The 14,172-nt window shown below is 42.2% G+C and overlaps 1 protein-coding gene across 1 annotated transcript in view; it reads left to right on the top strand.

Annotated features, from left to right (window-relative positions):
* CFTR (CF transmembrane conductance regulator) overlaps positions 1-14,172 on the top strand; it is a 59,998-nt gene that overhangs the window by 39,693 nt on the left and 6,133 nt on the right. The window contains exons 13-15 of the mRNA XM_039570532.1: positions 3,157-3,399; positions 6,362-6,517; positions 13,802-13,891. Coding sequence (XP_039426466.1) covers positions 3,157-3,399; positions 6,362-6,517; positions 13,802-13,891 — 489 coding nt within the window. The remainder of the gene's footprint in view (positions 1-3,156; positions 3,400-6,361; positions 6,518-13,801; positions 13,892-14,172) is intronic.

Here is a 14,172-nt window from a genome sequence, read left to right as displayed (position 1 = left end):
GAGAAACTTAACAAAATCAGAGTAAGGCTCATAATCTGGATAAATACTTGATCTTACTTTTCACTAAAAAGGCAGTGTCTAATCTGTGAGCTTGAAAGCGGAGCAGAAGGTAGAAATGGGATTTATAATATCTGAGGTGGGAATTACATGCCAAACCAGCTAGAACCTGGTCTCCCTAAATATCCTGTAAAGTTTGTGGAGGGACACACACCTGTGACCACCTGTGAGTCAATCTATCTAAGATCAGAGTCTTCAGCTAGGGATGTTTGGGTTCTGCAGTTGGACATTTCACTTAAACATGTGAAACCAGACTGGAACAATGCCATCCATACCAGGTAGAGCAGACCTCACCTCCAAGTGTTCAGGAAGAACTGGCCAAGAAGCTGGAAATCTGATAATGGCCACTTCAAATATATAAAACAAGCTGGCAATGGTGGTGGCATGTGATAAAATAACAACTGTCAATTTTTTGTTGAGAAGGAGAAATGAGAAGTCATTGATACCACCATCAGTTTGTTGGTGTGATAGCAGCAGTCTTCAGAAACTATTTTTAAGACTTAATTGAAAATGTGGTGCTTGTAGATTGGAGTCAGGTTTGCTGACATTAAGGTTGCATCACACTACCCTCATAAATGTGTCTGATGATTTATTTTCCGGACAAAAGTAATGTAACAGATCTCATTTGCCTTCAGGAAAGCATTGACTGTGGCTCTGTTTCAGGAATTATATAAATGAAGGATATAAGGATTATTACAAGACCTGTAAACTAGTTAATGAGTTGGTCAGAAAGGAAATGGCATTAAGCTCTAAGTATTAATCTGTAGGGAGGCTACTCAACAAAGATTAGATTGCTGACTGAGCTCATTTTAATCTTTTTTAAATGCTCTCAATAAAATAAAAAAGTGTGTTGAAGAAATGTGCCAAAGGCAGAAAGGCAGTGTTGGCATAAAGATCCTGGGAGTTGAAATGTATTAGGTGACCTCAAATGGCAGATATTAAATAGATTTCAGTAACAAAAGTGCAAATGCTTGAATTTAGGGACTGCTAAGAATAACCTCAGTTTTAAGTGAGGATCTTGGCTGAAATGGAGAAAAGCTTGGCTGACCACCCCTCAGTCAAACATTGACTGTAAGATGAGACTGTGAAGATAATAGTGTATGATCCTAGGATGTGTTAATGCAGCTATTCCTAATATAGATAGGGAAGTACCAAGGCATTTGTATAATGTCCTTGTGAAACATCGCCCAAAATGCTGTGTACATTCTGGTCAGACAGGAAAGCTTGATTTGAACTGAGCTGTTTGGAGAAGGAGAACATATATTAGGAAAGAGGCTTAAACCTGGATTTTCTTTAGTCCTGGAGAACAAAGGATGACCAGATCTAAGGTATCCCTCCATAGATGAATGGGGAAAGCAGATAGTAAAAGGAGCTCTTCAGAATTTAAAATTAATAAAGTTATAACAGCAAAGTTGTCCATAAAGTAAAAAATATGTTTTCTGACCACCTGAGCAGTGAAGTTGTAGTGAAGGAGAATATTTATTTATTGATCCTTGACCCATTTAATACAAGTAAGATAAGAGGATCCTTTCTAGTCCACATTCTTTTGAAAATTCACCAAGACTGCTACTAGCAACTTCTGTCTGAAGTTCATTAACTACAAGACTTTATTATTTCACCTAATACATATAATTACTGATACAAAATTCATTATCATGGAACTTACTACTAATTTTTTTAAACTATAATTTCTCATAAATACTCAAATGTTACTGTCTGATGATTGTTCCTCTTTACTTAATGCTACTGCTTTGCATTTTTCAAATTCCATGCAGTCTGCTGATCTTTGGAGATCAGTCATTGTTCAGAGAACTTCAGGTTTTGGTCAGCTCCATACCTTCCTGAAGGAAAGAGTTTAAGTGACCCATGTTGTTTTTATGATTATCCTTTCTTTTCATAAATACAAGTCATCACTTTTCAAAATAGATATTTAAAGGTAGAAAGAGCTATTATGTCCATTTAAAAAGGAAGCAAGAGGAATCATATGTTGGGCCAATGTCAGTAGTGTAAGTGCAGTGGAATCTAGAGCTCTATACAAGAAGCAGTGTACCTTTGAAGATTATATCATAGTATAGCTGTTGTGGTTTAAGACCATTTAAAGAGATGGACACTCTAAAATGAGTTACCTCCCCTTCGTTTCAACCAATCTCTTTCCACCAATAAGGAACAAATGAGTAGATTTAAGTGAAAAAATAAGAGTTTACTAACAAGTGAAACAGCAATGGGCAGTAAATAATAACAGTAAATAATCACTAGCTACAAAACTGTTAAATCTCATGAACCGCACAGGAGCAAAGAGACACCAAAATGTCACGGTACCACCCCTCCCAAGATGGCAGCCCCCCCTGCTGGGTGTGTGTACAGAGACAAAGGGAAAATGGCACCAACTCTCTCCCCCAAGATGGCACCCTCCAGGTGACCACGCAGTCCAGGAGACAAAGGGGAAAATGACGCATAAAAAAAACCCTCCTGGGAAGGGGGGAGCTTACAGAGCTGTTCTAGTGGCAGGTGAGAAGTGCCAGTGCGTGGGGGTGTCAGCAGCACTGCCGCCTACGCCTGCTGCCGGCCGGACTCTGCCAGTGCTGGTGCTGGTGTGCTCTGAACTGTGCGTGTGTCGAGAGGAAACTGCTCTGTTGGTGCAGATGTGGGGTGACCCGGCCCCCCAGGACCTGCTCGAGCTTCACTGGCAATAGAGTTTGCAGAGTTCACTCCGAAAGCAGTTTCTAATTGCAAAATGCAGTTTTTCTGAGCCGCTACTGTTGGAAGCCCAGAAACCCACCGAAAGTGGAGCCTCCGCCTTCAGAAACGCTGCCAGGCGCAAGAGGGACTCGGCTCGGCTGCCCTGACCTTTTCAAGGGACCAGCACCTCCCAACTGCCCCGTAATTCCAGTTCCAGCCACACCGGGTCCTAAAGAGACATTAACAGTTTTTGGGTACAGATAGGTATGGAATTCAGTGATGGTTTGGGTTACTCGTGACAGTAGCTTACACAGAAAATAGACTCACTGTTATGGCTAGGAATTAGGAACAATTTTATTTCATTTGTTTTGATAGTTCAGTATGAATTATAATTAGAATAGTGTTTGTTTTGATTTGTAGATGCGGTCTGTCGGACGAATATTTAAACTCATTGACATGCCAACAGAAGAGACAAAAAGCACTAAGCCACAGAAGAATAATCAGTTTTCAGATGCCCTTGTAATTGAAAACAAGCATGTGAAGGAAGAGAAGCACTGGCCATCTGGGGGCCAAATGATTGTGAAAGACCTTACAGCAAAATACGGTGAAGGAGGAGCTGCTGTACTAGAAAACATTTCCTTTTCAATAAGTTCAGGGCAGAGGGTAAGACACTGTTTTGTTGTGTTTTTTCTTCTGTTAAGCTTAAGTATAGAATTGTCACAAACCTATTCAGTGACTAAAGAGGATTTTGAGTCGGACAAGGTTTTCTAAATTAAATTGTTGCAAAACAAAGTATCTTCTAAAGTAACTGAAGAACAGAAATTACTTGGGATAAAATACATATGCAACAGTTTTCCAAGTTGTGCTCCTGTGCCTGAAATTCTCCTGGTGTGGAGAGGGAAGCTTGCTGGTGAGTGCAGGTGCTGGGGACAGCGTGACCCAACGGGGCAGGGCACGAAAGAATACTGGCTGCCATGCCAAGGGTAATGCACCGCTGGCTCCAGTGGCCGGAGGGTGGAGGTGCCGTCTCACCCATTCCATGAGGGCTCTACGCCACCCTGAATTATTATATTACAGACCGTAAACAGCTCTATTCTTTAGAGGATTGACAAACCTCTGATTAATCTTCATGCGTGTTTGAGGTTGTGTTTAAGAAAGAGCTTTGGTTTCAGGACAGCATTTAGGTAGAAGTTTAACACTTTGCTTCAAGTTCATGCTAAAGGCCCATCCTTGGTGGAATAGGAAGAAAGGCTTGTGATTTCCTGAGCTGAAGCCATACAGACGAAGAGGAGATTTTAACTGACCCAGGTAAATGAGAAAACAGGTTCAGTGACAGCTCCCTAGCCTTGACATGAGGCACATCTTCACTCCTAAATTGGATAGCACCATCTTTGCCAAGTTTGGTAGATTTGTCTTGGTTTACATGAACTGATTGTTTCATCTACTAAGTTTGAGGGCACCAAAATTTTGGACCCAGAGCTCTGACTTCCTGTACCACCATGCTGAAACCACTCTGCCTTTGAAAGAGAGACACCTGTGATTCCTGGAACATGGAGATGCAGGTGCTGCTGCAGGCTGGGGGATTTACTTCCTGGAAAATCCCTTGAAGCAGTGGAGTAGGGAAAATAAAAGATACTTTTGTACTGTACAGAGAGAGGGTAGAGCAGTAAAAACAAAAATCTTTTTCTCGAGGGCTGTGATTCAAGTTCAATAATGAACCCTGGACTCAGGTGCTCCTTAAACTGGAGAGGATTTGTCTCTATCTCATAGGTAGTACAACAAGCAGGAAATGGACGAGCTGTCCTCTGCTGAGGGATGGAATGGAAATTGGAATGGAATGGAATGGAATGGAATGGAATGGAATAATCATCTAGTCCCACTGCCTTACCACTTAATGACTGTCCAGAAGTTAAAGTATCATCAAGGGCCTTTTAAAGACTGAAAGGCTTGGGGCATCAATCACCTCTTTAGGAAGCCGGTTCAAGTGTTTGACCACCATCTTAGTAAAGAAATGCTTCCTAATGTCCAGTCTGAACCTCCCCTGGTTCAGCTTTGAACCATTTCCACATGTCCTCCCACTGGATCCCAGATCAGTTGCACCTCAGCCTCCTCTCCAAACTAGACAAGCCCAAGTTCCTGAACACTTCTCACAGGATGTTCCTTTCAGCCCTTTCACCAGCTTTGTTGCCCTCCTCTGGACGCATTCACTCACCTTCACATCCTTCTTAAACCGCAGAGCCCAGAACTGCACACAGCACTCCCAGTGAGGCTGCTCCAACGCTAAATAGAGTGGGATAATCACCTCTTTTGCCCAGCTGGTGATGCTGTGTTTGATCACCCCAGGATGGGGTTTGCCCTCTTGGCTGCCCGGGCACACAGAGCTGACTCACGTTTATCCTGCTGTCAGCCAGCATCCCCAGATCCCTCTCTGCAGGGCTGCTCTCCAGCCTCCCCTCCCAGTTTATATTTGTGCCAGGTATTGCTCCATCCCAGGTGCAGAATCTGACATTTGGACTTGTTAAATTGCATCCAATTAATCATTGACCAATGCACCAAACTATCTAGATCCCTCTGCAAGGCCTCGTGTCCTCAAGGGAGTCAACAGCATTTCCCAGTTTGCTATCATCAGCAGCTTTGCTAATGGTGCATTTGACTCCTGCATCCAGGTCATTGATGAATGTATGGAAGAGAACTGTCCCTAGGATTGAGCCCTGAGGAATACTGCTATTGACCAACAACAGCCAGATGTAGCCCCATTCACTACAAGCCTTCAGCCAGGTCTTCACCCAATGCACTCTGAACCTGCTCATCCCACAGCTGGAGAACTTGTCCAGAAGGATGCTGTGAGGGACAGTATCAAAAGCTTTACCAAAATCCAGGAAAACTACATCCACTGCCTTCCCTTCATCCACGAGGTGGTTGACTTTACACAGAAGGATATGGAAGTAGTTAAACAGCCCTTTCCCTTTGTGAACCCATGTTGACTCTGCCTGATTGTATTATTCTTTAAATGCCTTTCACAACTTAAAAAAACCCCCAAAATATATATTATTATGTTTCTTCACATCTTAGAGATAAAGAAAATTAGCACCAACTGGGCAGGTTGAGGACTTGCACAGGTGCTTAGGGGTGTCCAATGGCATGATGTGTGCTGTAACCACTGCCTCTGCCCCAAGCTACCCCACTAATCAGAGTTAGGGCCTTTATTTTCAATTATATGAAAGTGGAGTAGCTTACTAGGGTGACCCAAATGCACTCCCTACTTAGTTTTTGGTTTCTGGATGTGATTTTGCTGACGGGGGCTTCACAGCAAAGTGAAGGGAACAGGCACAAAGAGCTGGGCTGATCGGTGCAAAATAATAGATAAGCAAATTTCTTTCCTTCAGCTAGGGGTAGGCTATCAGATTTTTCATCTAGTTAATCCTAGCAAAACAAAGAAGAGTTTGCCCAGTGTTTGATTCAGACCTTGCTGTAGACTTTTATCATTCCAAATCAATAGCATTTGCTATCCCATTGAGATCCATCTGGACTGTTCTTCACTGCTGTGACCTCTAAGGTTTTTGCCTTAGTCTGTGATTAGTATGTGAAGAGTATTAAATGTTTGATTGTATGATTTCCACTGCAGGTGGGCCTTTTAGGAAGAACAGGTTCAGGAAAAAGCACTTTACTTTTTGCGTTTTTAAGACTGCTGAATACGGAAGGGGATATCCAAATTGATGGAGTCTCCTGGAACACGGTCAGCGTGCAACAATGGAGAAAAGCATTTGGAGTGATTCCTCAGGTAATGAGATTATTGTATATTTTTGTGCCTTTATTTTCATTGGTTCTGTATCCATATGTACATAGTTGCTTTTAAGATGTTTGTTCTTGTATGCTGAGAAACAAAACACAGATTTGGTGAAAAGTAGAGTGGCATGGATGGGTGGAAGGATGCAATGATTCACAGCAAACTTTGCATTTTTAGGGTTTCTCTGCCACTCCCACAAGAACTCTTCTAGAAAAGGGAAGGTACAGCACGCTTGAACAGAAGTGTTTCTAGCCTGCTTCTCCCTGCCTCTCTGAGACAGTTTGCATTTTGATACAGGATAAGATAGTGCCACCTGAAGAAAAAAATACAATCAGTGTTCTCAGCTACTGTTTTCTGAAGGTCTACATCACATGTTATGGTTAACGTGGATACTGTACATCACCTGTTTTCCCTGGCAGACTGATGGCAAACACATAAACCTAGGGCTTCTGAGTCCCTTGCCAATGTCCCCACCACTGAACAGTGTCTTATATCAGTTACAGCTGTGGATTATCTGTCTGAAAAATGAATGTTATTGTCTGCATACTGAATGTTATTGTCTGCATACAGTAGAACTAAAAGGTGATTGCTCACTGTAAGGGTAGGAATGAAAATTGATGGAATGAACTGCATAATTTTAATGCTTTTGTACTTTTGTTGTCTATCCTTACCAACAACACTGATATGTGAGTAACACATATTGACCATCTCTTCTTTGACAGTTATACATTGGATAGTTCTTCAGTTTCAAAACATACACAATCTCTTCCATAACTGTTCATTCCTTTGGAAATCTGTGACTGTGGCAGACTGGTTCAAGTAACACTTGATGGCAGTCCTACCAATGAGTCACTTGTAGTATCAGGGGGCAGTGGGAGACCGGTTGCAGACCAGCCTGCCACGCTGTGAGGGGCCATGCAGTCTGTCCTGCCTTTATCCATCCTTGAGTGGCTACTAGCCCCAGAGAGTGAAAAATATGGTTTGATCTGTCACCCTGGATGACCTCCTCCTTGACACACCCACTAGGAGTGGACTGACCAAGGTGACGAAGCATCCCCTTTTAACCATTAGCTGCCAAACCCTAATTGTGCTATTTCCCCCATCCTGTCCCCACAGTAAAGCTGTTTCCATATGTTTTCTGTGAAGATTTGGTTTGTTCCCAGATAGTTTCCCATCTCAGAAAGGTGGTTACTGTCTTAGAAAGCTGGTGAGTGTATGTGTAGTATAAAGCTGTTGTACTGACTACATGAGGCCCTTAAAAATAGTTGAAGAGACTCTGGTACAGCCAGTAGTTTAACATAAAAATGCTGTCAGTTTTGAAGCTTTGGTCACTGTTAAAAGACACTGAAATTTAGAGTAGGTATGCAAAGCAGGCACAACTCTTTTCTCTGTGCATTTCATGCTCTGAAATTTCCTAGAGGCAGCAATTTTTTAGCACTTCGACCTTGTCAGAACAGACCCTTTCTTCCCTGCCACGTTACACCCTCAACAAACCAAGCCGAACAGAGCAGTGTTGAGCCCGCTGGTTGGATTCATTTCTTACCTGAGCTCTACCGGTCACACGCTGCCTGCTGAGCTGAGGCTTGCTTGGCAAGCTGTCATTTGATAACTGACCTCTTGTCACCGTTTCTATCCTCTCTTCAACATTTTCACATCTATCTATTCCTTTAAACTTTTATTTCTTTATTACAGCTGGTTCAGTTCTGCAGAGTGATTGTTGCTTGAAAGTATGAAAACATGTCCCCCATTCAGATCAAGGCAGCTGTGCAGCTGCTGGTATTCAGTTTGGAGGACAGGTATGTTATACAGCTGTCCTCTCAAGCATGGCTGTATAGGATGAAGGATGCTTTTACCAGTATAAGCTATGTCTGCACTGGAAAATTTTCCTGTACATCCAAGTATAAATTTCTGTATTGAAAGGGGCTTGCTTATCTCTCCAATAGGCATCCTTTTGCTCTCAGCCTTTTGCCCTTTGGGATGTGGTTGCCCAGCAGGGCTTCTGCTTTCCATCTCCAGCTGTCCTTGGGACTGCATGGACTGAGAAGAAATCTGAATGCTTGGTAACAAGTAGTCTCATTGTCCCTGTGAAAAATATGAGGAATAGTTCTCATAGCTGAGTACTCTCTATAGTCACTAATGGTATAGAAAACATCTCTATGCAGCCATCAGCAAAATGCAAGAGACATTTTTTTACATGAGCAGTATAACTTGCCCTTCTGCTAGTGAGGTGCCTTGTTAGTGCATTGTTAAGTTTACACATTTAGTTCATGTTTGCAAGTCCCTGATACATGGATCAATGCCAAATAATCCCAGCCCTCCATTCTCTGGGAGGTCATGATAGTTGCCAGCCTGTTTGCATGCTTCAGCTCGCAGCACTTGTCCCAAAGCCTTGGCAAAGAACTGCACATTATGCCTCAAAAGTTCCCACATTCAGAACAAAATGAAGTTTTCAGCAGCACTTTCCCAGCAGGAAAGAGAAATTGCATATGCCACCCTGCCTTTCCCAGCAGAACAAAGGGAGCCTTTTGTTCTTTGCCATTCACCTACTGCTTCAGAATGGAAAAAAAAAATTGTCCTTTCCTTTCCTGGGAGGCTCTCCTACAGCAACACCTGGATATTCACTGTCTCCAGGAGAGGCTTTGCCAACAAAAGGAGAATGGAGCTCTACCTGAGGCATGCTTCCTCCTGAAAACTTTCCAACACTCTCCTTCTCTTCCTTAACCCTAAATTTCCCAATTTAGTAGAAAAGAAGTGCTTTTCCTCTGTGGGAACCTCACTAATGCACAACCACATAGCACACACAGCATCCTAAGACACTGCTGTCCACTCCGTGCAGGCTGTGCTGGAATGACCTGCAGGGTGGTCAGGGATCACACTGAGCAGAAGCAGAAACCTCTTGTTTCTTTCAGTGTCTCAAATCTGGCTGTCAGTGCCTTGTAGTGGTGCAAAGGGTTAAATCATATAAAATATATTTCCTGAAGCTCCCACAAGAAAGTTTCTTCCTGTAGCTTCTCACGTGGCTGTGCCGCTGAAGCACAGCCTGCCTAACACTGCTGCTACAGGCTGTTTGTCATTCTACAAAACAATTGCTCCACTGACACCAGGCTGTACCTTTGCACCCATTATCCCTTCTTCCTGGACAGGCCTTTCTGATGATTCTTCTGCAGGTGTTTGCCCACCACATTTCCAGAGTGAGGATTTCCAGATGCATTTGCTTTCAACACACTAAGGCTTTCTTGCACAAGTCCTTGTGCAGATTGCATCCTGCAGTATTTAATGGAGTCAGATTGAGAACGTGGCTTCAGAAATTTGTCTTTGAATGGAGAACAGGAGACCTGCAGATGATTTCCAGTTAAAATAAGTGATGAGAAACCTGAGACTCATGAGGTGCTGTTAGCTGCAAGGAAGAGGATGACTTCAGATGTTTTTAAGTGCTATTCCATGCATCCTAGTGGATCTCACAATACTCCATATAGAGTTAAAATCAAGCTTAACATGGAGAACAAGTTTTCTACAGTTTGCAGGACTGCCAGCTGACAAAAAAAAATCAAATTTATTTTGCTCCTTTGTTTACTGAAGAAGTGAAATTTTGCAACTTTTACCTTTGTAGTTCCAGTTTTTCAGCAGCCATCACATTCTGTTCATTTTATCTGTCTGTCTCTGTCCGTCTGTCTGTCTCCAGCCCTATTTCTCATACCCTTCAGACCTGCTTACTTTTGGAGGTCATGGCTGCTTTGTGGTGTGCCAGCACACTCCTGCCTGGTGCAGCTGCCGAGCAGGGCCACTTCCCAAGGTGCTCCCACGAAGGGTCCTGCAGAGCCTGGCTGCCTGCAGGGCATTGGGATGAGTCAGCACCACCATACTGGGGAGGCTCCACTGCATCAGACCCGTGCACAGAGCAACTGGGGACATTAATTAACAACCCCACATGCTCATGCTCATATCGGGCAGTATATAGGTTGTTTTCTGCATCATGGGTTCAGTGTTGCCATGAGCACAGCACTCATATTTACTGGTAAGCTCTGTGGGAGGCAGATGTTTTGGCGTCTTCAAGGGAGAATGTTACAGAACTGGTCCCAAAAACTTTTCAGGTTTTTATTGTTTCTGTGCTCTTATTTTTGTCTGTAAATATTTCAATGTCAATGTAAAGTCTCTAAAAGACACTTCTGAAAACAAGTCCTCTAACTTTGCACCTAGTACTAAAGCACTCACATAGTAACTTGGTTTTGTTTCATGTTGATATTGCTGCTATAACACAGACAAAGCAGAGGAGGCTACATGAAGGTCATGCTGCTGTTACTCGGAACGTCTCTGTGTGTGGGGCTGCTGCCTGGTTCCAGCTGATGTTACATTTGTTCTTTGGCCCCGAGGCATGTGGAAAGAAGGGTCCGTGGGTCTTGCTGAGGACCTGCACACAGGTTACAGCAGTAGCTACTCACAGCTGGGATACTCTCACTCCTACTCTCACTCACAGCCTCTTTCAGCTGATCCTGAACTCTTCTGTAAGCATTTTCTTAGGTACTCCAGGGTCTTGATTCTCCACGTAACACATAAATTGCTTAGGAAGCTTATTGCCACACACACCAGGAGGCTGTAGCCACTAAGGGGGATTAATGCCCTTCAGAAGGGTTGATTTGCAATATTTGGGGTGGTCAGAACATAAACACAACCATATTTATATTTCCAAATGTTTTGCTTGTGGGTGGATATCAGGTCTAAGAAACTATTTGTTGTATAATCACACCCGTTATCATCCTGTGGGAGTTTGAACAAGTGACTGAGAAGGAAATGCTGATTTCCAGATTTGCTGCCAGTCTACCCAGCCATCCATTCACCCATCCAATGCCCTCCTTATTTCTACTTCTTCCATATTTATGAAAAATGTAAGTCCTTCATGTTCACTTTTGGGTGTTTTTGTTTCACTTTAGACTTCTAGTTTTTAAGAATGTGGAGAGATTTGTTTCTGCTTCTCTTCAAGTAGACTCTAAACTGCCCAGGTGACTCACATGGTATTTACTTAAGTGAACCCCATATGGTTTCTAATGAGCTGGGGGGCAGGAGGTGTTGAAATGGAGAGAGAAGTACCAGAATTCAGGACAATGAAATATTTACTTTGTGGGGATGAAAAACCAACCCTGCTTTTGGGAATAGCTTGCTTTTAGTGACCTGCTTCTTGAAAGCACAGTTATTAGAAATAGCAGCAGCTTCAAAAGAAAGTTGTACCCTTTATTGCTCTGCCTGGTGCACTTCAGCAGGAATGTTATTCAGCCCTATCTTCTTTAAAACTGGTTTGTTCAGTTAACTATTCTTTACGACTGAGAGATGAAAACACCTATTCCATTAGTTAAATGTATGGGGCTCACACTGTGAACAAACCCACGTCTGACACTGTTTCCACAGCATTATTGTTTCCACCGCACCCATTACTTGGAAGAACCTAATCCTGCTGTAAATATGTCACCCCACTCACACCACCTAACCAGTGCAGGGCATGGGAAAAGGACTGTGCTGTACTTCACTGAAGTTTTCACTGTTATTAACAATAACAATTATAAGGGAAAGAGTCTACTCTTTCCCCATTGTCTCTACAAAAAGTACTTCAATTATTAATTTTTAGCTGTGTGTGGTTCTGCAGCTCAGTCAGTGTGTTGAAGGTATCATTGCACTTAAATCCATCCCACTGAGTGCACAGCACCACATTGCAGCTGCTTTTCTCCTCTGGTTTCTTGAATTAGTTATTTTCTTCTCTTTTACACCAAATAAGTTGGCAATGGCATACATATCTTAAACAAATTAATTAATTTAATTTATTTTCCTCTGCAATGTTTACACTTTTAATTAATCATAATTAAATTATTAATGTACGTGTGTGTATAAATCACTTTGAAATCTGGTGAAAGAATGCCAAGTTCCCAGGTTGGATAGGATGGAAACTGTGGTAGACAGGCCAAGGGCTGGGAAAGCACTTGCTAAGTGTATTCTCTCAGTTATTTTCTGCTGGTACAGCTAGTCCTTCACTTTTGGTAGTGTTTGACTACCAAGACTCCAGGAACTTACGTGGCTGTGAATCACTGGCATTTCAACACATTTTCTCTAAATAAATACTTTGTTTAGAAAGACAGAAGAGAATAATTGTCTCAAATTTTTCCTCTTGGTATTTGTTGTGTGTGTACAAGGAAAGAGCAAGCAAATGGTAATATTTCTCAACAAGGCACTTAAATTCTTTGAGAGCAAGTTCTCCCTATTACAAACAGCAGGTGTACCTTACAGCATAGAAAAAAACGGTTCCTTAAGAGATGTTGTGCAGCCTCAGTGTCCCTTGAAGAATCTAATTTCCATCAGAATCTGACACACCCACCCCATGTAAAAAGAGATTAAACAAATATTTAATTCTGTCAGAGTCACTGCTTCTTGAGCTACAAAATGTGTATATCTAAGGTATGATCGCCTAAATCTGCTTGTCTGAACTGATGGGGAAAGCAGAATGGAGTAGTAAGCTTCAGATCGAGAAGGGCATCTTGTCAGTCCCCGGAAATGTGCATCCTCCTCATCTCCTGAAGCGGAAGGCAGGCGAGGCAGGAGGGAGCAGGGAGCGAGCACAGCCCGCGGTGTCCGGCAGGGAAAGCTCTAGCAGAGTGGATTGTTGCCGCTGCAGTCATGAACCAGGTCGTGCTCTGTCACAGTTCAGTCATGCGACAGTGAGAGAGGGAAAGAACATCTTTTGAGATAGGACTGGGACATGGTGAAATGCCAGGGGACAGAATGATGCTGAGATGTGTATTTGGCTACAATTTATTAGAAAAAGAAATCCATTGATGAAAAATAACTGAGGACAATGTCCCTGAATTTTAACAAATAAGCAATAGGGTTTTTTTCTCTCTAAACAAAACTGTGGAAACACACACTTTAGTTTGATTTTTTTTTTTTAATGTTTTAATATGTTTCACGTAGTCAAGAATCAAAAGTAGTTTTAAAAGATTTGTTTCAAAATGACAATACAGGAAATGTTTTATTCTGAAAACTGCTGAAATTTGGGGTTTGGTGGTTTTCAGACAATTTTGGCTATGATTTTATTAAGATAATTGACAAAACCTTAATATATAAGGGTTTTCAAAATCACTTTTTTGGAACAATATTTTTTAAAAAAATTAATAACCTGCAGTTAGCTCTATCTGGTAATTGCAGAAGCTTATTCTTTTCTCTATATACTTCACAATTTCTAATGTTTTATACAATGTTATCTATCTACCTGTGTCTGTATGTCTTTTTTTCTTGCAGAAAGTGTTCATATTTTCTGGAACTTTTCGGATGAATTTGGATCCTTATGGGCAGTGGAATGATGAAGAAATATGGAAAGTTGCAGAGGAGGTACAGCTGTTCTGTGTTATTTGTCTCCCTCTGGTGATGTGGTTACAGCAGGGTGCAGTGTAGGTCAAATGATTGTCATACTTTACATTTATGTAGAATCTTAGGAAACAAGTGCGGAGGAAAGGTCATACTGTGCTACAAACCATATAAATTACGTTTTATATAAATAGTTATTTCAATTCTCAGGCCAATGTGAAGCCAGCTGAGGGGAGCACTCTCTGGCAAGGCATTCAGGCTTTTGTGCTACTTGTGTCATGGAGCTTCCTCTGCCGTGGAAAATA

The sequence above is a fragment of the Corvus cornix genome, chromosome 1A (assembly GCF_000738735.6).
Source record: "Corvus cornix cornix isolate S_Up_H32 chromosome 1A, ASM73873v5, whole genome shotgun sequence".
NCBI lineage: Eukaryota > Metazoa > Chordata > Aves > Passeriformes > Corvidae > Corvus > Corvus cornix.
This window is presented reverse-complemented; position numbering and strand designations above follow the sequence as displayed.